The 27,171-nt window shown below is 35.1% G+C and overlaps 1 protein-coding gene and 1 long non-coding RNA gene across 7 annotated transcripts in view; one reads left to right on the plus strand and one right to left on the minus strand.

The window, feature by feature from the left end:
* Trak2 (trafficking kinesin protein 2) overlaps positions 1-27,171 on the minus strand; it is a 60,141-nt gene that overhangs the window by 28,848 nt on the left and 4,122 nt on the right. For 3 of the 6 annotated variants that reach the window (XM_048808305.1, XM_048808306.1, XM_048808310.1), the window contains 3 exons: positions 22,757-22,856; positions 12,181-12,470; positions 3,714-3,908 (listed from right to left, as the gene is read on the minus strand). In XM_048808305.1, the coding sequence (XP_048664262.1) occupies positions 3,714-3,908; positions 12,181-12,271 (286 nt within the window). In that variant the 5' untranslated portion in view covers positions 12,272-12,470; positions 22,757-22,856. The remainder of the gene's footprint in view (positions 1-3,713; positions 3,909-12,180; positions 12,471-22,756; positions 22,857-27,171) is intronic. The other 3 variants (XM_048808307.1, XM_048808308.1, XM_015481259.2) reach the window with 1 other exon arrangement.
* On the plus strand, positions 749-5,721 carry LOC125618178. Its single transcript, XR_007349438.1, has 2 exons — positions 749-828; positions 5,453-5,721. It is a non-coding gene; the product is annotated as an uncharacterized LOC125618178 (long non-coding RNA).

The following is a 27,171-nucleotide window of genomic DNA, read 5'->3' on the forward strand; positions in this document are numbered from 1 at the left end:
TGATGTGGATGGCAGGGTTCACATTTGGGGAACGTTGCCTTAAATAAAACTTATATATAATAAATCCCATGCCCCTTCCCTCTTCTTATACCTTAGAGAGTGGTCCTTGATTCCCAAATAAAATCTCCAGAAAGGCACATCAGGTTTTTATTTTTACCTTTTACATGAACAAAGGTTCTTTCTATACCTTATGTGTTTTTATTGTACAGCTAACCCCATAGCTAGGGCTTACCTGTAAAAAGATAAGGAAACACCTGGAGTAACCTGCATGCACAGTAACACATTCATTAAGCATCTTGAGTTTTGTAAGTGACGCAACATTATTTTTTGGGCCCACTCACAGCTCTCAAGCATTTTATTTATTTATTTATTTATTTATTTAGGTACTAGGAATGAAACCCAGGGGCACTTTACCACTGACCTACATATCCACCCCTGTTTATTTTTTGAGACAGGGTCTCACTAAGTTGCTGAGGCTAGCCTGCAACTTGCATGTGCCACCATACCTGGATCAAGCATTCTATTTTAAAAATAAATAATCTATTTCTGGTTTGGGTGACTTCATGGACCTTCATTCATGTGACACAGGCTCCTAAACCCAAATGTTTCCTACTAAATCACTATTCTCACAGCTCTAATTCTTTGTGTTATACTAGGGGAAGTGCCTTTGCCTGTGCCACCCCTTTTTGTGTGTGTGTATGTGGGGGAGTGGTTGTACTGGGGATTGAACTCAAGGGCACTAGACCACTGAGCCACATCCTCAGCCCTATTTTGTATTTTATTTAGAGACGGTCTCACAGAGTTGCTTAGCACCTCTCTTTTGCTGAGGTTGGCTTTGAGCTTGCGATTTTCCTTCCTTAGGCTCCCAAGCCACCGGGATTATAGGTGACGCCAGATTTAAAGATACGCGTAGTTAGTGTAGCTAGGTAAATCCGGTCTGATACAGAGAAAAATAGACTTGAGTCTAATAAAGAAAATGGAGTCATCTGAGTCTGGGAAATCAGAAACCGCACCTGGGAGATTGAAATGTTATTGTCCCCAAGGTCCCCTGGACCATCCTAAAGAACTGTTAATGAAGCAACTCCCAGCAGATAGGGAGGTGTTAATCAATTCAGCCTAAGCCCTTCCTGCGAGGATCACTCCCCACACCACCCCCACATTGGACCACCAGTTTCCCACCTTTTGGCCTTCCCACCTGCATCCTCCAACACATGTAGGATAAAGGGAAATAAGCAAGATAAAGGACAGGAATGTAGAAGGACAAAGAAAACCTTAGATATAAAAGGGATGGGACTTCCTCATCCCACAGATTCCGCCTTTTGGATCCCCTGCATCCTGGGGGTGGGGGTGGGGTGGGGAGTCTGTTCTGCTATCCTTCAATAAAGCCTTTTGCTTTCTAATCTCCTGCTTCTCTCCTGTTATACTTCAGCATTTGGGGAAGCAAGGACTTGTCAAGGTAACCAGCAGTATCATAGGCGAGTGCCACCATGCCAGCTACCTCTTTGTATTAGTTATTAAAATTTCATTTTATTGAGCACAAGTACCCCTTGCAACAGGAGAGGAGTACAGATAAGGAGCTAAAGCAGCAGAACCCTAGATGTCCTGCCAGGGTATGTAATAATAATAAATTTTGATATCTCAGGGGGATAGAAAATTCTGAGAAAGGGTTGAAGAATGTTTTACATGTCAAACTTTGCTCAATTGCTAAATAAAATGAATCACGTGTTTTTTACATTCATTGGATGCAAATCCATAATAAGTTTATTTATATTTGATTGAATTATTAACCCAAAGAATTGATACCTTTAAAATCAGTGAAATTACAGTACAGAGAAAAAAATATTAATGACAATTAAAATCATAGCTTAGTAGATGGGCGCGGTGGTGCATGCCTATAATCCCAGCAGCTCTGGAGGCTGAGACAAGTTCAAAGCCAACCTCAGCAGCGGTGAGGCACTAAGCAACTCAGTGAGACCCTGTCTCTAAATAAAATACAAAATAGGGCTGCGGACGTGACTCAGTGGTTGAGTGTCCCTGAGTCCAATCCCTGGTACAAAAAAAAAAAAAAAAATCATAGCCTATTTATTTCCTGATCTTAGGTATATCATTTATAGTTCAATTTTCAAATTTGTTGAAGTGAAAATAGTACCATTAGACTAAAGGAATAGAATACTTTTTCAGAACCTCGACATCCAGACCTGTATCCCATTAATAATCTCAAGTTGAAAACTTTGCTCCTTGGTCATTTTGTATAAAGTCTTGAGAAGTATTTTAGAATTTCTTTACATTTTATTTCTAGTCTTAATTTAAAATTGTTCTAGAGGAGACTTCATTAAAACATGATCCTGAGTCATCTTTCTAGCCCACCCTTCCCTCTTCATGGCCTGAAGTACAATAAACATTAAAATAAAAGGCTGTTTGTGTTATTTTATCAAAATAATGACAAACTAAATTTCTCAAATAAAAACTTAACAAAAACCATGAGAGCCTTAGTTTAACTTAATTCAGCTACTTAAAAGAAAACTTACGGACAGAAATACAGTTTTATTTGGGCTTTGTGATATTTCAATTCAAGTTTAAACAATGTTTATAATTATTCCCCCTGGGCAGTAAGTTCTACAAGAAGTAAATAAGAGACTGTGGTTCTAGGAAACTACCAGTAAAAACCAGTTAGTTAATGATTACTATGGAATTGAAACTTTCATAACAATTATTCTCCAGCAACAATCTTCCATTAAAAACATTGAAGCACTCACTGGGAAAAATGTCTAGCACTTGATGAAATCTCTCATTTAGTTTAAATTAAAAGAAGTTCACAAACATATCAATAATGAATTTAGACTTTCCTTTTAAATTCTAACAGCTTCTATGCACACAACATTTTTATACTGAATTAAGTAAATGGGAAGAAAAAAAAAAAAAAGGAAAAGAAAAAGTTTAGCCTTAATGTAGAACTGTGGGAGAAGAACAAATGGGAAGAGGTTTCCATACTTCAAAGTTTAAAAACTCCTTTATTTAATTTTGTCATTTCTGGCAGCTTGGTATAAAGCAGAACTATTTCAGAACAAATTAGGCTTACCCTCTCAAAGAACTATTCTCTCTAGATTCTTAAGAAAATAATGATGCTTACTATATAGTAGTACATGTATTTCTCCTTGGCTTGATCAAATTACTTATGTATCTATGAATTGTGCTCCTTAATGACTGAAAATTTCTGGGACTGTGTTTAACAAAACTAATGGCACACTATTGGGATAATAAAAGTTGACATACACAGGGATATTAAAATTTTTAAAAATTTCACTACTTTTTAAAAAAAGTCTCTTTTCTATTCGGTCTGAGGAAGATATCAAGTAAAACAGGAAAGAAACAAAAGCATACTTGCAATGCTGGCCACTCAGCATCAAAAGGATGATAACCTTTCTGTTAAATCGGTTAGAATTAAAGCAGGTATACAGCAAGTAATGCTACTAAATGTCAAATGTTTCAGAAGTCAATACCAAGATACTAATGATCTTCATTTCCATGGACAGACTCTATTTTTCTTTTCCCATTTTTTTATTAGAGCTTTACAATTATACATAGTAGTTGGGTTCATTCTGACAAACTTATACATGCATGGAAACTGAATTCAGTTCATGATTCTCTCTTTTTCTCTATAGTACTGGACAGACTCTAAATAAGTAAAACAAACAAAGAAATAAAATACTCACTCATGTAACGGAAAGTCTCTTCAGCAAGGACTGGAGAGAGGGCATCAGATGCATGGTGCTGGTGCTGAGGCGACTGTGTCCAGTCCTGATTTTCATACAGAAAGAGAGAGTCTACTCTTAGCTTGTACTGTGGTAGCTGTTCTTCTAGCAGATTCACCAGCTCAACTTCAGGGAGATCCTCATTGGAGCAGACATCTAAAGAGGAGACACCATAAAATGAAACCAGTGCATTTCAGTTTCTTGGGCTACAGAAAAAAAATTGATGAAATTAGTTTTTCAAAAGTAGGAAACCAAAGAGACATGAGACAAGATAACTTCTCTACTGATTTTTATTAATATGTTCTAGTACTACTGTTAGTCTCTCTCTAGATTTCTTTAAAAAGAGAACTTCCAAGGTAAAAATGATAACCACAGGGCTGGGGTTGTGGCTCAGTTGTAGAGCACTTGCCTCACAGGTGTGAGGCACTGGGTTCGATTCTCAGTATTGCATATAAAAAAATGAATAAAATAAAGTCCATCAAACAACAAAAATTTTTTTAAAAAATGACAACCATAAAATTTAACTACACATTATCTAAAAATATATTGCTTAGTGATAATAAAATTATGTTCTTAAAATTTTAAATGAATTGGAACAAATTTCTTATTTCTTCCTTATCAATCTATTTAACACTGTTTTTAAGAGTTCTCACCTTAACTTATATGCTAGAGGCAAGGGGAGCAACATGAAACGACCAGCAGAAAATAGCCAATTCAAAAGGGATTAAATTACAGTTTCTCTAATAATAAAACTTCAATTCATAGAAGGAATCTTCAAAATCTGGAAAAATTACATTTTAGTATATTTGACAGTGAAGTAAGTACTTGATCATTTTTTATTTTAAAAATGTGATATATAGAAGCCCTTACTATATTAGAAGAAATTTTAAAAGGGGAGGGAAAAAAATTTCTTCACTTTTATAGCCTTAACATAATATAAATTTAGTATGATACAAAGAACATCAACTTGTCAGTCAGATAGTCCTGAGTTTGAGTCTGCCACTGCATGATAGCTTATATAATCTCTATGCCTCAGTTTCCTCATCTATAAAATGGAGACAGTGACAGTATCTGGTGCTTTCATGGCTGCTCTATGAACTAAGTGACATAAATGCATGAAAAATACCTATATTTAGGTTCAATACCTGGCACACCATGAAGGCATCTCTAAATGTTAGTTATTTCTATTACTATTTTGCAACCGAATTTTTTTTTATACCTAGACATCAAATCAAGGCTTCAGTTCCCATAGAATCTAAATAATCACAAAAAAATCAATGGTAGAAGGCACTTCAGAAATCATCCATTATCGCCTCCTAGATAAAAGAAACTAAGACTTAAAAATGAGTGAGTTGCTGAGGACCACTGGATTTGTGTCTCAATTTCTTATCCAGCACTATGCCTACTCAACTACAGGCCATGTCTTATTGCTGTCTCCCATTTACTTATAGGACAAAGGCTTACCACTTCACTTGTCCTAGAAGGCAAGTTCATACACATCATGTCTCTATCATTCCACATTAGTCTCATGTACCTCCTAATTCCTTCAGGTGCCTAGCCTAACTTATTTTTCATTCTTTTGGTACTGGGGATAGAACTCAGGGGTATTCAACTGCTGAGATACATCCCCAGCCATATTTTGTACTTTATTTAGAGACAGGATGTCTCACTGAGTTGCTTAGTGCCTTGCTTTTGTTGAGGCTGGCTTTGAACTTGTGATCCTCCTGCCTCAGCCTTTCGAGCTCCTGGGATTACAGGTGTACGCCACTGTACCTGGCTTATTTTTCATTCTTAATACTAGAAAGAACATGGAATTTGGCATTAGACCTAGTTCCTAAATCTGATTTCTCCACTTATTGGCTATGGAATGTTAGACATATGACTTACTTTTTCTGAAACTTAATTTTCCCCATTTGTAAAATAAAGAGATCATTTTCTACACATAGCAGTTAGAAGTAAAAAAACAAAACAAAACAAAACAAAGAAACAATTAAGGCACCCAAGGTAATGATTGGCACATAGTAGGGAATACTACTCATATCACTATTCTCTCACAGGCCCACTGTCCCTGAATACAAGTTGGATTTTCTTCTTTTTGTGTCTGTTCCTGGCTTCCTGTTCCCAAGACTATCCATCATTTAACACCTTCCAAATTTAGCCATTTATATAAAAAAGAAAGAGTTATCCCTTTTAACATGCTTAAAATACTAGGGCTTAAAATAGAGAAAATACAGGATGTGGTATCTATCCTCTCATTTTTAAGAGATCTGATATTTCCTTTGTGGGTGGTATAAAGGAACATGCCCTAACTCTGGCAAAAAAACAACAACAACAACAACAAAACCCACCACCATCACCACCACCACCACAACAAAACTAACCAAGAAACCCCCAACAAAGTATTTAAGAATACAAAGCTTAAAAGAGTAAACTTATACTACTTGACCTGAACTTACCAATTACAGTTATTACAGTTATTGTTATTTTTTTGGTACCGGAGATTGAACTCAGGGGTACTCGACCACTGAGCCATAGGCGTGTACCTTCGCACCAGCACCAACTACAATTTAATGAGTCAAATACAATGAGACTAGCAATATCGGGCATTCCTATGCACTCAGAAGAATAAGCAGTGGCTTCATAATCCCAAGGAGAGATGAGGTTCATTTAAACTTTAATTATAATTCTGCTAACATTTGGGAGTTTTCTTTTAGTAAGTGTTAATGAAATCCTCCAAAAATTCAAACTCACCAATTTCCTGCTTCTAAAATGTAATTTAAAAAATTAGGGTACAATCCAGGTTTAGTAGATAAATATTCTTCAGACTAGTTCCTCCTACTTGCTTACATATTCTGATGTACTCTTTTTTTTGGTACTGGGGATTGAACTCAGGGGCATTCAACCACTGAGCCCCAGCCCCAGCCCTATTTTGTATTTTATTTAGAGACAGGGTCTCACTGAGTTGCTTAGTGCCTCACCGTTACTAAGGCTGGCTTTGAACTCATGATCCTCCTGCCTCAGTTTCCCAAGCTGCTGGGATTCTGAAGTACTATATTATTCTTCTGTTTGTAACAAACTTTACAACCCACCCTTTACAACCTTATCTTCCAATGTCTCCCCATCAAACCTACTTCTTTCTATTCACATTGCCTCCATTTAGGTTCAGGGCTTCCTTGTTCCTCTTAAATAGGTCCTCAGAATTGGTCTGCATGCATTGCATTCAACTCACCCTCCAAATCATCTATCACTCTCCTACTTAAGGCTAGGAGAGATTTAGTGGGGCAACGTGGTGTATGCCTGCAATCCCAGTGGCTTGGGAAGCTAAGGCAGGAGGATTTCAAATTTAAAGCCAGCCTCAGCAATTCAAGGAGGCCCTAAGCAATTCAATGAGACCCTTTCTCTAAATGAAATACAAAATAGGACTGGGGATGTGGCTAAGTGGTCAAGTGCCCCTGAGTTCTATGCCTGGTACCAAAGAGAGAGAGAGAGAGAGAGAGAGAGAGAGAGAGAGAGAGAGATTTAAATTTCATCTAGCCAGTAGAGAAAAACCTCATGGAATATTTTGGGCAATGAATAAAGATTTCAGAAGGGCCATGCCTACTGGTAGTAGGAGTAAATTAATGCTATAATAAAGAATATTAGAGTATGGTACAGATATCCACATAACAGCCACAAAAAATATTAACCTTATCAGCAAATAATCTGCCCAAAACAAATTTTTAACACTCTTCCAAGGAAGACAACAAAATCCAAATAGCTAACAATTTAACAGTTATAATACTCAGCATCCCATAAAAAAATTGCCAGATATTGCAAAGATTAAACTAATTTAAATCCATAATCAGATGAAAAATGCGGCAAGAAAAAAACTCGGTAGTGACAGAGATGACAGAATTAGCACAACATTAAAACAGTTAATAATTAATGTGTTCAAAGATTTAAAAGAGAAACATGAATTTAACAAGAAACAAAAGATATATCTATAATTATAAAACCAGGATAAAATTGGAGTACAATCTCAAAAATGAAAAGTTCACTAGATGATTAACCAATTAGATATTCTCTAGAACAAAAGAACAGGAAAATCTAAAGGCATAGAAATGGAAATTATCCAAAATTAAGCATAGGATGAAAAAGACTGGGGGGAAATTAAAAAGAACATCAGTGACTGCTTCAATCAGCGTCATAGAAGAGGAGGAGAGAGGTGAGAATCAAAAACATACCTGAAGAATAGCCCAAAACTTCCAAATTTAATTAAAACTATAAACTCATAGTTTAAAGAAACTCAACAACTTCAAGCAGGATAAACAAAAGGAAAACCAGACTAAACCAAACTGCAAAACACCAATGATAGAAAACTCCTAAAAGCAGAGAAAAGGGATACATTACATTAAGGGAAAAAAGAATGAACTAACACTAATTCACTGGACAGAGTGCAATGTAGATAACAATGGAAACCATCATTAAAATATGAAAACAAAAAAGGTCAACTTAAAATTATTTACCAGTGAAAACATCTTTCAAAAAAGGTGAGAATTTCTTCTTTCTTTTTTTTCCCAGACAAGCAAGAAATAAAAAGTGATAGAAATGGTAAATCTGTGGGTAATAAGCCTTTGGTCTCATAATTTATAATTAAAGTTTTAAAAGAAAAATAATAAAAGTATAACATGTATAACATATGTAGATATAAAAGGCATGACAATAGTAATACGCAGAATGGTAGGGGAAAATGAAAGAATATTATTTTAAGAATACTACTTTATGAAATACTATAATGTTATCTGAAGATAGGCTGTGATCAATTATGATACATATTGCAAGCTAGAGGAACCATTTAGACAAAGAGAAGATATAGCTACTAAATCAACAATGGAATTAGAATGGAATCTTTAATAGAATACTCAATTTTTCAAAATGAGGACAAAAGAAAGAACAAATAGAAAACAAATTGTAGCACAGTAGACTCAACTAAATTAATAATTACATTAAAAGTAAATAATCTAAATGTTATAATTAGGAAGCAGAGACTGTCAGACTGGGTTAAAAAAAGACAACAATTCAACTGTAATTTACCTGTACAAGGTGTTCTTTAAATGGAAAGATTTATACACACACACACACACACACTCTCTCTCTCTCTCTCTCTCTCTCTGTCTCTAACAAAACATTAGTAAATCAATCTTGCAATATGTGGAGAGCAAAAATATTTCAATTTTATTCACTTTAAGTAATTTTATCATAAATATTTTATTATTTATTACTTTTATTTCTGATCTTACTTAGGATGACTCAATTTGATAAAGGGAATTCTTGAGACAACATCTGTGAAAGGCTAATTTTTCTCCTAAGAATGGAAATATGGCAAGAATATCTGTTCTTATGATTATACTACCAGTATGACTCTGCACCATGTACAGCCAGAGGAAGGAGAAGTTGTGCTCCATTTGTGTACAATGTGTCAAAATGAATTCTACTGTCATGTATAAATAATTAGAACAAATTAAAAAATAATAAAAAAAGAATATCTGTTCTTACCACTTTTATTCAACAATATAGTGAGATCCTGTCCTAGTCAATGGGGCAAGAAAAAGAAATAAAAAGGCATCCAGATTGAAAAGCAATATGTAAAACTGTCTCCATTTTCAGATGACATGATGGTATCTATAGAAAATACAAAGGAATCTACCAGAAAGTTACTAAAACTAATAAGAAATCCAGGCAGTTGCAGAATACAAGGTTAATATAAAAATATTTCATTTCTATATGCCAGTAACAGTTGAGTAATGAAATTAAAGAAGTAATGCCCTTTAAAAACAAAAATATGTAAGATTAAATTTTATAAAATGTAAGACCTGAACAACAAAAACTACAAAATACTGTTAAGAGAAATTAAAGAAAACTTAAAAAAATGAAAAGATATATCAAGTTCATGGATTGAAAGATCCAAAATTCTCCAGATGTCAATACTCTATGAAATGATTTATGCAATTCCATTCAAAATTCCAACACTCCTTTTTGGTAGAAATTAAAAAGCTGTATATAAAATTTATGTAAAAATGTGAAAGATCTTGAATGGTCAAAATAATTTCTGAAAAAAAAACAAAATTAGAGGATTTACATTACCTGATTTCAAGATTTACTAGTTAGAGTATCAAGACAATGTAGTATTTCTGTAAACATAGACTTGGTGAGTAAAGCAACACAATAGAGTCCAGAAACAGACACACACATATATATGAACTAAGTGACCTGCAATGGAATTACCAAGATAATTTAATAAATTCACAGGAACAATTAAATATTTGATTGGAAAAAAATATACATACAAAAAAAAACCTAGATCCTAACCTCATTTTATACTTAAAAGTAACTATAGCCAGGCATTGGACATATTCCTGTAATCCTAGCAGCTTGGGAGGGTGAGGAAGGAGGATCTCAATTTTGAGGCCAGCCTCAGTAACTTATAGGGAGCCCCTAAGCAACTTAGCAAGACTATCTCAAAATAAGAAATAAAAAGGACTAGGATATGGCTCAGTTTTGAACACCCCCGGTACAAAAACAAAACTATTAAATGGACCACTGACCCAACTATAGAATCAAAAACTATAAAACCTTTAGAGAAAACAGGACAAAATCTTAGTGATTTTTTATATATGCAAAGATTTCTCAGAATGGCACAAAAAATGAACTGTTAAAGCAAAAATTGCTAAAATAAACATCAAATTTAAAATCTCTGCTTTTTAAAAGACATCATTAATAAAAGGGAAGGAAGCTAGTTAGAGAAAATATTTGCAATCCATTTGTCTAACAAAGAACTTACATCTAGAATATATAAGGAACACTTATAATTCAGTACTTACAATTCAATAGTAAAAGGTTTTTTAAAAAAACATGCAAATGACTTGCATAGACAATTCAAAATGATATCCATAAATGGACAATAAACATATGAAAAGATGCTAAACATCATTAGGCATCAATAAAATCTAAAATAATACAACAAAGTGAAGCCAGTACACATCTACTAGATGAACAAAAGCAATGACCTTATCAGTACTGATGATGGTGAGAAAGCTTCAGCCTGGAGTGCCAACTCCAGCTTGCTGCCTCTGCCTGGCTTTATAAATCAAATTTCACTGGAACATATTCACACTCTTTGTTTATGTATCCCCTATGGTTGCTTTTCTGCTATAACAGAGATGTTGCAACTTCATAGTAAAAACAAATGAACTACGATGCTAACCTTAACACAAGTGGATAAATCTCAAAAACATTTTGTAGCACAAAAAAAGCCAGCACAAAATTTTTAATTTATCTGTAATTCCAGAATAAGCAAATTTAATCTATTGTGGCAAAAAGTAGATGTATGATGTCTGGAGCCAGAAGTAAGGAGTGGAAAGATTTGTTACAAGGAAACTTTTGTAGAAAGATAAAAACGTTATAAAACTTTGATTGTACTGGTAGTTATATGAGTGTATACATTTGTAAAAACTCAAACTGTACACTTAAAATGGGTGTTTTTATTGTATTTTAATAAAGATGGTTCAATAAAGCTGATTTTTATTTTTTTTTTTTTTAACAATACTGGGGATTGAACCCAGGGTCTCTGTACTACTAAGCTATATATCCCCAACCCTTTTTATTTTTTATTTTGAGATGGGGTCTTACTAAGTTGCCCAGGCTGGCCTCAAATTTTCAATCTTCCTGCTTCAGCCTCCCAAGTAGTTAGCACAGCCATACAGCTGAACTAAAGAAACAAAACAAAAAAACATAACTTTGGGTTTGGATGGCTGTCAGTATTTGGAATTCTTTTGATTTTTTAAAAAAGTGGTACTGTGTGTTAATAACATTCCCATCTGGTTTTGTAGCTACATCCCATATTTAATATATTAACACATCTTCAGCAAACATGAATATTCTCAGATAAATCTAGAAGAGACCACAGAAACCAGAGAAATGAGTTTTAGAACCAAAGTTTAGAAAAAACTTTTTTGAGTGTTCTGAGTTTGTTTGTTTGTTTGTTTAAATTTAGCATTGCATATGAGGTGTTAAGGTCCTGTACTTATGTTTGCATACCCTGTAAGTCCCAAGAGGTTCTTGTATGTGAGGCACTGTTGTCAGGTGCTGGTAGGGTACACAAACACAGGTAACCCTGTTTTTGTCCTGTGGTGAGATAAGAAGATTGGTGTGAGGCAGTCCTTGCTCACCAGCGCACCAGAGGGCATATGGAAGTCAGACACAAACACAGAATAGCATACAAGGGAGATTTTGATAATGCGAAAGGACACCAGGGTATGGAGAGATTAATTCAGTCCAAGGAAACCCGGCCGGCTGAAGTTTCATCATGGCAGGTCACATAGGGTAGACTGAGGTATCTGCATATTATCCTATAAGCAACATCACTTTGATATTATCAAATTGGACTTACCAGTGATGCTCTCCGAGTCTCTGTGATTGCTACTCATGAGGTTTTCTTCACCTGTTGGTGATGTAAAAATGGCATTCTGCAACTGACTCATGCAGGATCCTTTCTTGCTTTGGTTGAAAAGGACAGCTTTGGTATGAATCAGAGTAAAGGAAATCCATCAAGCCATTTAATAAAGAAATAGAAGTAGGCATATGGATATTTTCTTTTGCACAGATTTTCCCTGATGAGTCAAATAGCATCTGCAGCAATGAGTGCTCTCATGTGATTATCATCACTTGGACAGTCATGACCTAAAACAAAGAACAAATCACGTGACTAGAATTCAGCATGTTCTTTAATAACAGTAATCTACCTGGCAAGTCTGTCATTAAAAATATTTTTCTAATGATATACATAACAATATGCATAAATCTCAAAGGAATTATGCTGAAAAAAGTCAAGACTGAAAAAGTATATCGTTTATGATTCCATTTAAATAAAAATTCTAGAAAAAATTCAACTTATCTTCAGTGACAGAAAGCAGATCAGAAGCTGCCTGGATTGGGGGAGAAATTACTAAAGGGTAGGAGAAAAAGTCTGGGAGATGATGAATATGATCATTATTTTGATTGTAGTGATGACTTTATGTGTGTTTGTGGGTGAAATATGATCAAATTGCATACCTAAAACATGCAGTTTGGTGCATGTTAATTATTTTTCAATATAGCTATTTACATTATTTTTAAAGGAAATCAACTGTTTAAAGGAATACAATAATAACATAGTATAGGGACTAGAACATATAGAGAAGTAAAATGCAGTACACTAGCATAGAGGCCAGGAGGGAAAAACAGAGGCATCCTACTATAAGGCTTTTATACTTTATGTCAAATAGTAAAATACCGTTTAAAGGTAGACTGTGATAAATTAAAAAGGGAGGTAGACTTGATAAGTTAAACAGGTATTTTATAAACCTGAAAGTAAGCAATGACATAAGTAAGAATTATATATACCAAATCAACAACAGAGATGAAATGGAATAACAACTTAGGTTTCTCAGCCTGGCCACTATTGTCATCTTCAGTCATTTGGGTAACATGGTTCAGCAGCGTCTCTGTCCTGCACTGACCAGGTGTTATAAGAAAAAATTATTTATCCAAAGTACATGTATGAAGACATGAGTTGGTGTGAACATACTTTATATATAAACAGAGATATGAAAAATTGTGCTCTATATGTGTAATAAGAAATGTAATACATTCTGCTGACAGTTATTAAAAAATAAAATCAATTTAAAAAAGAAAAATTATTTTCAACTTCTAAGAAAGCATTTTTTAAAAAGTAATAAGTTACAGATTTCTTGTGAAAAGGGAAGAGTGGGGAGGGAGACAGCAAAGAGAAGGAAGTGAAAAGCAGGGAAGAGGAAGAGGATAAAAAGGAAAAGGATAAAAGCTAAGTACTCTCATACTGGTCTGATTTAAACTGATTTTTAAAAAGAACTGGGACTCTTTTAATCATATTTTAATAAAAAACCACTGTGAAAATCTAATAATAACCTTGAGATCTTCTATCCACCAGTTAGTTACATACAAGCTAGTTTAATCTTATGTTTACATTACCATTTCTATTTTTTAACTTCTATTTTTTTTTTTTTTTTGTATTTATATATCACACAAGAACACAAAAAACTGTATCTAAGTTTTGACAATGGATTCCAGACTTTGCTCTAGAGAACTGCTTTTTAATTAGCTCTGGAGGTTTTGTTAATGGTTTGGTCTGAACCCTTACACACAAGAATAGAGAAAACCAAATTGAACACAGAACTAAGATCACTTTAAGAGTCATGTAGGAAGAATGTAGATCTCCAGGACAATCCAGGAACCTGTCCATCCTGTACACTATGCAGCAGGTCAGAGACCTACAAATGGAATGCTCTTCCTGGTGACTACTTACAACATGCCATGGTCTAAATCTGAACTCAGTAAAATCAATTTGGAGTAGCAGCAGTAAACACAGTACAAGTATGCACCTTGGCATAATTCAAGTCTGAATTTTAATCCCATTTTCTGCTTTTCTTGCACATAATTTACCATTTTTGAGTCTCACTCTTTATTGCTAAGAGGGGAATATTAACTACCCTTAAGAGAAAGGTCATATATGAGGATTAAATTAAAAAATAAACAAACAAAAAAAAACTTCCCTTCTTGGAACCTGACACATAGGCGATGCCCATTCCTTTCAGCTTCTCCCTACTACAGCTTGGGCCTGAAGAAAAGATGTTTTCTACCTAATATTTCTCAAGTTTCTGTAATATTCAAGTATGGAACAAATGCATCTGAAGATTACTTGAGTAATCTTTTTTGTGATCCTGGAAATAAAGTAAAAAGGAGCACAGAAGAGACTACTCAGGTAATAAAGGAATAAAGTAACTCAGGAATATAGTAACAGTGTCATAATGTTGGAACTACCGAGGGTATTATTATCAAAGCTCATTCCTTTGCAATTCTGAGGAAGGTTTTCTTATAATAGAAAGTCTTAATTTTCTCCATAACATAGTGGTTATATTAGCTCCTATAGCTGCTACAAAAAAATTGCTGCAAACTCAGTGGCTTAAATAACCACCCACCCAGGTCTTATCTTACAGTTTGGAGGTCAGAAGGACGAAACTGTTTCACTGGACCAAATACCAAGATGTTGGCAGGGCAGTGTTCTCTCCCTCTGGAGGCCCCAAGGGAAAATCCATTCCCTTGCCTCTTTGAACCTCTACAGCTGTACTTCTTGGCTCAGGGTCTCTTCCACCATCTTCAAAGCCAGCAGCACAACATCTTCAAATCTCTTTCTCTGCTTCCATTGTCCCACTGCTACCTTTTTTGCCAAAATCTCCCTTTGCCTCCTTCTTATAAGGACACTTGTAATTATGTTTAAGGTTCAACAGGATAATCCAGGATAATCCATCTCAAGATCTTTATTTAGTCATGTCTGCAAAATCCCTTTTGCTTAATGTAACATTCACAGGTTGTGGGAGTCAGGTCTGGATACCTTTGAGGGCCATTTTTCAGCCTACCACTGTGGTTAAGAACATGAATTCTGCAGCTACAGTGCCTTAGTCTGAATTGCAGAGCCACCACTTACTCGTTATATGATCTTGGTCAAATTAATCTCATTTCTTCATCTATTAAATGGGCCTAATAACAGGACTTACTTTTGTGGAGGTATAATGGGGATTAAATGAGTTATGAGGAAGTAATAGTAGCATCAGCCTCAGGGTGTTATTGAGGGAATTACATGAGTTCACATGTACATACATCTTGGAATAATGCCACAGAATACAGTAAATGCTATATGAGTATTATTTGTTATTTCTATCACCACCATAGTGCATTCTTATTGTCATTATGATACTATTATTGTACCTTACACAATGTTGGGTGCAATGGAAAACCTATTGACAGCTTGATGGCATCTTCTCTCAACATAAGTCACATTTATTTCCTGCCCTCTGGCAAATTATGTTAAGTTCAGGGCAATCATTTTCTTTTAGTCTCTTAGATGTATGAATAAACAGAAAGCACAGTCAGAGTTCTGAACTTAGTAGAAGCTAAATTTTGACAAGCACAAACAACACATTTTCAGTATCTTTCCTAGTTTGTACACACATATTCTTAGTACTTCTTTGAGAGCCACCTACTTTTTTTGCTAGATCTTAATTCAATCGTTTTAGAAACAACTGTTCTTTAAAAAAAAAAAAAAGTCAAGTATGCATTACTTAACAAAAAAGCAGGCCTCTGTAATTCATGCACATATAGGAGAAAAAAAGAAAATAAACTAACCAAAAAACTTATTTTAATAAGAATGAGACTTCAAGGCTGGGGTTGTGGCTCAGTGGTAGAGCATTTGCCTAGCAGGTGTGAGGCACTGGGTTCAATTATCACCACATATAAATAAATTAATAAAATGAAGGTCCATTGACAATTTTAAAAATATTAAAAAAAATAAAAGAATGAGACTTAAAAAGACAAACCCAAAACAGGTTAGTAATATAAATATTGCTGGTAGAAAAAACATGGCAAATTACTTAGTTTAGCTCAGCCCTGGAACTAACTGATCAACAGTGAATGCCTAAATATAGGCCCTGTACCTTAAAAAAAAAAAAAAAAATCTTGCTACTTCCTTAAAACAGGATATTCTGGTAAAAAAAAAAAAAAAAGGGAAAGGGATAAAATAACTCAAGGAGAACAAACTTGAGGGAATGTAAAGTCTGGAAATACAGTAAATGCAATGACTTAATGAAACACTGATACTGGAAATATATTTCCAAATTTTATTTTATAAATGATTTTTGGGTATTAATTTGGCTGCTGATCTACATGTAGGAGTGGAAACAGTGCCGATCACCAACTCTGCAGCAGCTCCCCAGGCAGTAGCAAACTAACCCAGACATAAGCTATGTAATTTTAAAAATAAAATAAATTCATCATGACCCTATATTACATAATAGATTGTTGACGAAGAATCATTAATGGTACTATACCTGGTTACACCAGACAAAATGTACTCCAAAGCTACAGTAATTTAAAAATCAAATAATGAGCCACATGAAGATTCCAGCAGGGCTTCTGTGCTAAAAGTTAGAGGGGGAAAAATGGCAATATGTGTGTGAAAGGGTGTCACCACCAAAATCCAGCCTAGCTAGGGATCAGCAGACCTCCTGAAGGCAGAGACCATACACCATGTCCAGCTGCAGTGAGTCCATAGAGAACTACACTGGCTACATTCCAGCATAGCTATTCTACCAGCAATTGTACAGAACAGCACAGCTATTCTTCTAGCAATCTCTTCCTCTTTTTTTTTAATTGTCATTCAATTTATTGATCACTAGAGTTTTCAGAATATGAAACGCCCAGAGGTAGCTCTACTTACAAACACTGGATTCCAAAAAGCTGTTAAATCCATCAGTTTAAACATCCAAAACCATGAAAGAGGTTTAGGCTTCTGGGCTCAGCATTTCTTCCTATCTTATATATTTTGAGCATTTTTTTCTGTTTAGAATAAACATTTGTGGAGGCAAAACCCCTCCCTGCTACAATCTTTACCAACAGAAGGGTGGTAACCTCTGCATCAGAGCTCTGCCTGCAGATAAAAGGCCTGGAACCCATGGTGCCATCTGTAGTTTTCGTTAAGTTTCCACAGAGCACTTTCATTCACTACACTCAGCCTTTAAGGTGCTGAACTCCTAACCTTTACCTGAATTAACCTCTGACTAAGTAGGCATTCTATTTTAATAACGATCCTCTGCCAAAACCACTTCTGATAGCTTCACAGCAGCTAAGCTGATCTGCATGAGATGAGGGGAATAATATTTATCTTTTTTTTTAAAGGAAGAGGGAAGGAAGAGAGGTCCAATGGAGATGGCAGCAGCTTGAAAAACACAAGGAAATCCTAGGGAGTGTTTTGGCTTCCCCCTAACATGAAACTGAAAGTTTGAGCCAACTATTTACCTCTTGAAGGATCTGGACACTTGCTGACATTAGGTTACAGATATATTATTAGCTTATAAGGGCAGCTGCTACCAAGAATTAAGATCCAGGATATTAATAAAATTATGTTATTTTATTTTTAAATCTTTTCTTGTTATTATTGAGGCAGGGTCTCACTATGTTGCCCAGGTTGCCCTTGAATTCCTGGGCTCAAGTGAATATTCTGTCTCAGACTCCAGAGTAGCTGGGTCTACAAGTGCGTACCCTTGGCTTCATCTTTTTCTGAAACATAGAAAATAAGATCCTTTGATTAAAGTAATGGTTGAAGAAAGGAAAAGACAAATAGAGATCTTCAAAAAATGAGTAAAGCAGAGTAAAGGGCACTGCAGAGTTTGTGGGTTTCCTGTTCTCCTCCCCACCACCCTGCAAAATGGAAAAAACACCTCAAGCAGAAGCATTTTATACAATTGATTCTGGGGTTATTAGAATATGTTCTATACTTCTGGAACCAAGTAAATCCTTCTCCAGCAAGTCAGAAAGTATTTTCTCTCACTGTTGACTAGCAAAATTTAGTTAGTAGATTAAATCAAAAGACACTATCAACTGGAAAATCTAGAAACACTTTATGGAAGATTAAGAAATGGACTGAACAATAGATATAATTATGCTGTCAGACTTAAGAGTATTACTTTATAATCTGTTCTTCAGGACTTAGTGCCAAATAAAACATCTAAGAAGGCCCCTTGAAATGGAGCTTTCACGTAACAGTAAGAAACATACACGTTTTTAAAAGAACACCAGGAAAAAATCATGGTTTTTATTATATCTATTAGCATATACTAATTATATAAAATAATGGGTTTGTAATATTTTCATACATGCATATAATTTGATCATATCCCAACAATAAAATGTAAATTGCTTTGGGTTGCTTAAAATGATCTTAAATTCTTCAGTTATTTAAAAATTATTGTACTTAAAGCCTTTAAAAGCAGAAGGTCCCATGTGATAGATGCCAAAAGCAAAACTGTAGGCAATATTGCTCTACAAGTAAACATTATCACTGACACTAGGACATGCAATCTTATATGACCAGGAACAGGGTGTAACTTAAAAATGGAGGTGAGTGACGTTCAGGATGGAAGAATAGTTATTACAAACATATTTATAAACACATGTAATTTAAGAACTATTCTAGAATTATCTGCTTGTCTGTCATGTAACTATTTTAATAATGTAATTCTCCTAGGCAAGAGACTTTCTAATTATATTACGATTAGACATAATACTTGTTTTTCAAAACCAGTTGTCACAGTCATCTCCAGGATTTCAAGATAAGGTTACTTTTGAATGAGAATTGACATGTGTTGGATGATTCTGATTTGCCAATGAAATTTTGGAAACAAATAAGAACAGATAATGTTTTGGATAGCTGTTGGCTATCTGCACCTCAGGAGACCATGAGATTCTGAGCTTGAAGATACAGTTAGTAGGTAGCTGAGGAAATTCAGGAATTCTCTTCTTTGACCTGCCTTTAATGGCTAGTATTCACCAGTTCTTCAGCATTTTCTCATGGACTCTCTCTTTTTTTCTCCTCAGGAATCCTTCTACTTCAAAGGTCTTAATTTCCAACTGTGTGAGTCACTCCTCAAGTTTTCTCTTTAGTTCCAACTGGCATTTCATGACTTTAAATTGGAAATCTCAATATCAATTTATAATTGGTACCATAAATTCCCTACATTCTAAACTGAATTCCTTCTCGCATGAAATCTGTTTTTTCCTGCTTCACTGATAAGTTAATAATAAGTCATCCTTTCTCTCCTCAACCCCTGCTTTGCATGTGGTCACTAGTTCCTGTGGATTTATTTTCCAAGGCTACTGTGCTGGTCTTACTTTAAACCTTTCTCTATCCTTGGGTACTACAAGAGCTTCTGACCTGGTCTGGCTTTCTTACTCTAAGCTAGCATAGCTCTTGGAATACAAATTGCTACCCTACTTGCCCTCCCCATTCTTTCAGTATGCTGTTCCTATAATTCCAGTGTCTTTTGCCTCTAAATTTCTGGCAACTTGGGTTTCTGGTGCAGATTTTCCTATAAGGGAAAAATGTACTAACTCTATGGGAGACAAAATACACAATTCATTCAACAATTACATTATATATTAAGATCAGATATTCTGGCTTAATTACCATTTGTTAGTGAGTTTGTTTATTGTGACATACCTCCAGGCCTCTTCAACTTTGAGTACACTGAGAAAACTTCAGTTACTAGACCTGCACAACTGAGGAGGAGGTAACACTGCACCATGAGAGTTTTCCTGAGCAGGAACTAGCTCTTTGACACTAACGGCTTTTAGATAATGCATGACTTTATTGAAGAATATACCAAATGAAATTATACTGCAGAAGTTTTCTAAAATCAGCTTGTAATAGTAAACAATTTATAATATGAGCATAAGAGCTTTCTGAGTTTCAAATGAAAATGTTAAATATATTTGCATTTCTGTTGCAATTTTAGTCTTTTCTAATAATAATAGCTAACACTGACAGAGCATTTACTGTGTGCCTAGTATCACATTAAATGCTTTTTGCCCATATTTCTCTTTAATTACCTTGCTTAAAAACTAGGAATGATATCCAACTGTTTCTCTAAAGCTGGGTACCTCTAACCTCTAAGGTGTACAAGACTAGAAGTGTGGAGGACAAGAAGTGTATATGTAGTTTGAAAAAAGCCTCAGATAATTCCAATACAATCCTATTTCTCCATTCCAATTTTTTAAAACACACACTGATTACTGAAGAAAGAAGAAATAAAAAGGGAGGAAATAAACTCTGTCAAGTAGTTTACATTTGCTCTTAAAAATGAGTTATCTAGTCCCAAAGTTGAGTAAATTTACTTCGAAGCAGAAGTGATCTGTGTTTTTAAATACATCATTTGCCTCTTTAAAAAGACAGTCCCAAATCTAAATTCAATTCTGCCTTTAAATGGTTATTCTACAACTACAACAAAAATACAGATCATTATTGTAAATAAGAAATAATTCTGTTACTTGTTTTGAGCTGTTAACATTAATAAGCAGAATACAGATAAAAATAAATCCTTATTCCAGTAAATTAAGTCTACTTACATAGTACTATCTTGTAAATGACAGGCATTCAATAAATATGTTAGGGGTTAGGGTTGTAGCTCAGTGGTAGAGCGCTTGCCTTGCACAAATGAGGTACTGGGTTCAATCTCAGCACCACATGAAAATGAATAAGTAAAAAAATAAAGATATTATGTCCATCTACAACTAAAAAATAGTTTAAAAATAGGTTAAATGAATGAATAGGCTATAGTTTAGTTGTATCCTTGCAGTCTACAATAGGACAAAAATTAAACTACATGAGAAACATGAGAATTAAGAGCATTTGAAAATTGACGGCTTTCTTAGCCCAATCTACAAAAATCGACTAGGTCTCTTATGGGCTTGAGTAATAGTTGTATATGTATGTGCAGGGGTATATCAATAAAGCCCATCATTTACACTATAGTTGCAAACATACCCTGGAGATGGAATTAACAGCATTGTGATAAACACCACAAACCTTCAATATATACATATATTTTTGGTTTTCCATATCTTATTTTTCTTTAAATGATGTTATTTTTGTTTATTTTGCAATCAGTATGCCATCTTTTACAATATGGCTTTAAATTTTATTCTATTCAACAGGTTTCAAAGAATAGTTTATTACATGCCTTAATAAAACATAAATATTTTCAAATTCAAATAGATGTTTAGTAATGAGAAAAGTTCACCTGAGAATTCATCATGTTAGAAATAATGAGGTGCCACAAGAAATCAAACATGTGCTTAAAGTGGGTGGGCAGAACCAACCTTTATTTCTGCTGAAGGGCTGCTGGGGAGCCTGGCTAGCAAGCTGCCTGCAATCACCTGCATTTATCTTTTTAAAAATTTGTTCTACTTACTTGTGCATGACAGCAGAATGGATTTCAATTCATCATACACAAATGGAACGCAACATTTCAATTTTCTGGTTGTACACAGTTTTGAGACGCACCATTCGTGCAATCATACGTGTACCTAGGGTAATAATGTCCATCTCATTCTGCCATCTTTCCTACCCCTATAACCCATCTCAACCCTTCCCTTTTCCCAATTCAAAGTTCCTCCATTCTTCCCATCCCCCCTCCTCCATCACAGATCAGCATCCACTAATCAGAGAAAACATTAGGCCTTTAGTTTTTGGGGATTAGCTATTTCACTTAGCATAATATTCTCCAACTGCATCCATTTATCTGCAAACGCCATTATTTTATTCTCTTTTAATGCTGAATAATATTCCATTGTGTACATATACCACAGTTTCTTTATCAATTCATCTATTGATGGATATCTAGGTTGGTTCCACAGTTTAGCTATTGTGAATTCAGCTGCTTTAAACATTGGTATGGCTACATCAGTATAGTACGCTGATTTTAAGTCCTTTGGGTATAGATCAAGAGTGGGATAGCTGAGTCAAATGGTGGTAGTCTTCTTATTTTAAAAACATTGATGGTAAAATGTTTTCCATCTACTGTTACGACGTGATAACGAGGAAAAGTCCAATAAACTGCTATAGCAGGAAAAAGATATGTCTTTGTATAAAAAAGACTGAAAATAACCAGATGACTCATAGTCATTATCATGAATAGCATTTACAGCAATATAAAATGCAATATATGCATATATAATAAGGTATGCTGATATCCTCCAGGATTATAAGCTTTTAGAGTTCTTTTTCTATATATTAAATGACCCCAAATTAATATTTCTTTCTTTTTAGATTGTACGTCCACTTCTAATTTTGTTTCCTTTTCCTGTGAGGAGGCTATCAGCCATTACACTTCAGTGTTGCCAGTGTGCTTCTCCCCTTTCTAACCTGATGTTGGGCTAAGAAACCAGATAACCAGGTTATCACAGAACGCATAAGGTGTCTGCTTGAGACTGAACCAGAGGACCTGTTTTTCTACCCCTGGCTGGTTTCCCAAGAACCTCTGTCTTTCACCCCTTCAGCACCAGGGATTTAGCTGGCATTCTTTTCTTCCTTTCGCACTATTGTCAACTGTTTTTCTCACCTGTGTTCTTTTTCCTAGGCTGGCTCTGAATACACACTGTTCTTTCTTTACTGCCTCCCAAGAAAAGCACAGGTCCTCCTCTTCTTTTGTGAGAATTTTACTGTTGATACAAGGAAATACAGAGTGCATTACAAACATGGAAAAAAAGGTTTGGGAAATCTTTAAATTTCTCACTGTGATTTTGTTCTTTATCAGTGTTTAATGAAGCCGTTTCTTGGATTATCCCAGAGGACAATGTGCTCCCTTGTCATTTCTCCCTCATTACACTCTGAGCTCCTTGAAGGAAGATATCTTTTATGTGTCTGAAATCTTACAGCAACTGACACGTGAAAGATTGTAATACACGTAATGCATTAAGCTTACAGATTAAAATGTCAACATTTAGTTAACATTTAATAACATTTAGATGTTTAAATAGATTTTCAGTCCAACATCAACTAAATGAGTTGGCTCGAAAAACAAAATCCAGCTAAGATTGAACACTTTGAAGAAAACACTGTTATTTGTTTTATGAAAAACTCTATATAAAAGAGTTGTGTTAGAGTGATCTATCATTTTTATAGTAACGACACAGTACCACTTTTCTAAAATAGCTAAAAGAATTGAAACTTTCTTTGGCTTTGATTAGTTTTTTATGCTATCTACTAAGCATCTGCAGCTGATTATAAACACATTTAAAATAAGCCCTGCATCAAATGAGAAATGATTCAATATCTTCTTTTAAAAATTCACAACTGCTAAAATAAGCCTCATTTGTAGTCTTTGAATTTCATGACTAAAAAGAAAATAAAAGCAAATTCAGAGGTTTGGCCTAATACTAGCTGAGAAAAATGAGAAGGGTTGAAAAGATTTTTTTTTTAAGTTGTTAAATTATATGCTTTAGGAACAGTAGCCCATCTCAGAGACATTTGTATTGGTTTCTAGGCTCCTCCTCCTCCCTTCCTCCAGACAGAGTGCTCTTTCTTAACCAACAAACTTCCCTTTGTTTTGATTTATAACACTGGCCTGAGGAACTCCAGCACCATACATGACATGCCTTGACAGAAAGTAGTAAGAGCAGAGAGCAGAGCTCTGCCACTTGGATTCCAAACATTATTTACTTGATATAAGAGATAAATTTTTAAGCAGTTCGTTTTCTACGTTCACTTGCATTTTAAATATAAAGGAGCAGTTAATTCTCCTGAAGGGTCACAAAACCACATGGAATGAAGCTCCTGAAAACAGTCACCAACCACAGGCCTCCCACCACAGGCATGTACTCCATGATTCTCTTAAATGCCCTTTTTCTTCTGACACAATTCCATACCACATCTCTCTTATTCTTCTCTGACCCCCTCTCTATTCTCCATTTCTCTCATTCCTCCAGTAAATTCACAAAATCTACAGCTAACATTCTCTCTAAATACTGAGCATTAAGTGTAAGCATAATTTCAATCATGCTCTTGCACACTTGTTGATGGGGATGTGAATTAGTAATAGTCATAAAAGAAGTAAGTGCTTAGAAGACAAAAAGAGGAGAGAAACTGACTTTTCATCATGTTTTTGCAATTTTTGACCATGTATATATTCATATCCAGTTTAAAAAACCCCTAAACATGAGTTCCACGTCATTTACATAACTCCTGCCTTATCTAAACCTTGCTCCACTGGCTATCCTTGTCCTCCACTAGCTTCACCATCTTTCTTGGCTTATTAACATGCTCAAAATCTTCCCCTTTACTAAAACCAGATAAAGTTACAAAAGTCTCCCTTTCCCAAGACTGTAGGTTCCCCTCTAGCAACTTCCTCTCAGGAGATGCTTGCACGGCTTCTCCAAAGAGTGTTTTATTTTTTCTACCCCATCTCTCTTCATACACATCATTTCCACCATAACCTGATACTTCTGAAATCATTCTCTCTTCCTCTGCCAAGAGTCCCTGCCAACCAATCTAACCCTACTTTGCCAATGGTTAACTCATTTCTGGTTCAGTGTTGATTGATGACTCTCTCCTTCAAGTTTCCTTCCTTGGCTCCCCTGGAACCTACATCTTCCCAGGCTTGTTCTCAGATCTCTCACTGGGTCATCCAACCCTCTCCTCTTGATCCTTAAATTTTATACTTTCCACAGTTCCGATAGTGACTATATTTTTTGTTCTTGTTGCCGTTGGACTTGGTTTTAATTTTTTTTTTTTTCATTTACCGTTGTGCCAGCCAACTACCACCACAGATTACACTGCCACTTCAGTTAATAACTCTCAAATTGGCTCTTCAGATTGCTTCCTGAGTTCCCCTCAAATTTCCCACAGGTTATTTAGAATACACTGAATGCTAGATTCCTTCCTCCCTCACCCTGCCACAGCCAATCTGTTAATAAATCCTGTACAGTCAACTACCAATATACACCTCAAATCTACCCACTCTTCTGTCTTCTCTACCACCATCAGAGTTCAAGCCACTATCATCCCTCAGTTTACAAACCAACCTTGTAACAGGACTTCATGCTTAAATTTCTTGCTCCTCTTCCTTCTCTATAAGGCAGCAAGAATCATGTTTTAAAAACTAAACTCCTTCTTAAAAAAAAGTTGGATAATACCTACAATAAGTGTCACACCTCTAGTCACAGTCTTATAAGGTCTGGCCCAGCCTGGTCCCTGCCCATTCCTCCTCCCTCACCTTCTTGCGTCACTCTCCTCCTGGTCATACTAAGCCACTGAGATAAATGCCTTTTGTCACTTCTTTTCACCTCCTTCTCCTGTTCTCTTTTATCTATGGGCCTCTGTAACTGTCATTTATCATACTTAGAATACTCTTCTTTCTTGTTCTTTATATGATAACTACTTTTCATCCTTCAGGTCTCAGCTTAAAAGTCATGCTTGGAGAGAAGTTACCAGTTCACCTGATCTGAAGTGGCCTTCCCTGCCCACCTTTGTTCTATAACAAAGCATCTCATTTGCATCTTTCATAATACTATAATTTATTTCCTGGAAGTCCTCTTGCAAGAAAAGAGAAGATTCCATCTCCTCCCTTTCCTTCTCCTTACTGATCAGAACACAAATACAATGGCAGGAGATCAAGTAACTCAATAAATACTTGCTGAAATTGAATTACTAACTAAATTGGTGGGTGAATGAATACTTTCACCAAGTATAATTCATCAACTCCACTGTTACAAAAAATAGTATAACATTCTTAATTTAGGCCCTATTTTAACTACTCCTTTACCTTCTATGATTTCAAAAAGTTTTCTAAAGAGTAAGAACTCAAAGTTTGGCAAACACTGACAAATAAATATAGATTACACTTCAAAAATCTCAACAATCATTATAAAGTGAATTAGTTCTACCTCTATACCTCTGGCAATTTCTGTATGCTCATTTTCTAACATAAATGCAGGGTTAAACAGAATGTCCTCAAGGTTATATTAGTCAGTCGTAAAGCTAGGAATAAAGTCAGAACATTACATACGAAGCAGACAGTTCTAAAATAAATACCAATAAAATGATCTCAATCAAAAACTAGTCAGTCAGCTATTTATTGAACAGCTTTCAATAAATGCCATGTGAATTAAACTGAAAAGTACTAAAAAGAGATATACAGCCTCTGTGCAAAAGGTTAAAGATTTAAGAAATCTAGTATTTATGGGGAAAGCACTAATGATCTCTATGATCTAGATTAGACATAATATCTAAGAAACCTAAGAAAATAAGATAACACCACTAGTTAACAAATATTTAATGGGCATTACAACCTAACAGTTCTATAGATAGTGTTGTAGGGAGAACTCTTTTCTGGCTTCACATAGAATGTAAAATTTTCATGGGTTTCTTAAGGATTAAAAGACTTCGATGAAAATGGAGTATATCTGTTAGAATAATGTAATTTTTAAAAAGCACACACACAAGCCTCCAAAAAGAGATCCAAAAGCAAGGTAGCAGTATAAAGACCAATCTGAGTGGTAAGGATTGTGGGTAAGGTATTTGGAGATTTAAATCTGAGTAGCTCAACATAAGAAGTCTGAACTTAATACTGTAGGAAACAAATTTCTAAATGGAAAGTGACATTGAGGAAAATAAATCCAGAGGCAGAATGGTGATAAATTTCAGGAATAGACAGAATGGAGACAGAAAAATAATTAGGACATTTTATCACATTATATATGGATTACTTTCATAAAGTCATAAAACAGGTGAATGGCAACAGTAAGAGAGAGGGACTTGTGAAATAGTGAAAATAGAACTTATCAACTAATGATTTGGGATTTGATAATTTTTCTGTCTTCAGAGATAACCACATCTGGCATACACTTCAGTTATTCAGGCTTGAAACTTCAATTTCCTTGCATCTCACACTTGAAAGTTCTCTTCTCCAGAGTTTTGTTCCCCACCCCACAAACTGGCTTCTCCAACTTCCTTCCCCAACCACACAATATATTCCAG

Source organism: Marmota marmota, unplaced genomic scaffold (assembly GCF_001458135.2).
Source record: "Marmota marmota marmota unplaced genomic scaffold, marMar, whole genome shotgun sequence".
Classification (NCBI taxonomy): domain Eukaryota; kingdom Metazoa; phylum Chordata; class Mammalia; order Rodentia; family Sciuridae; genus Marmota; species Marmota marmota.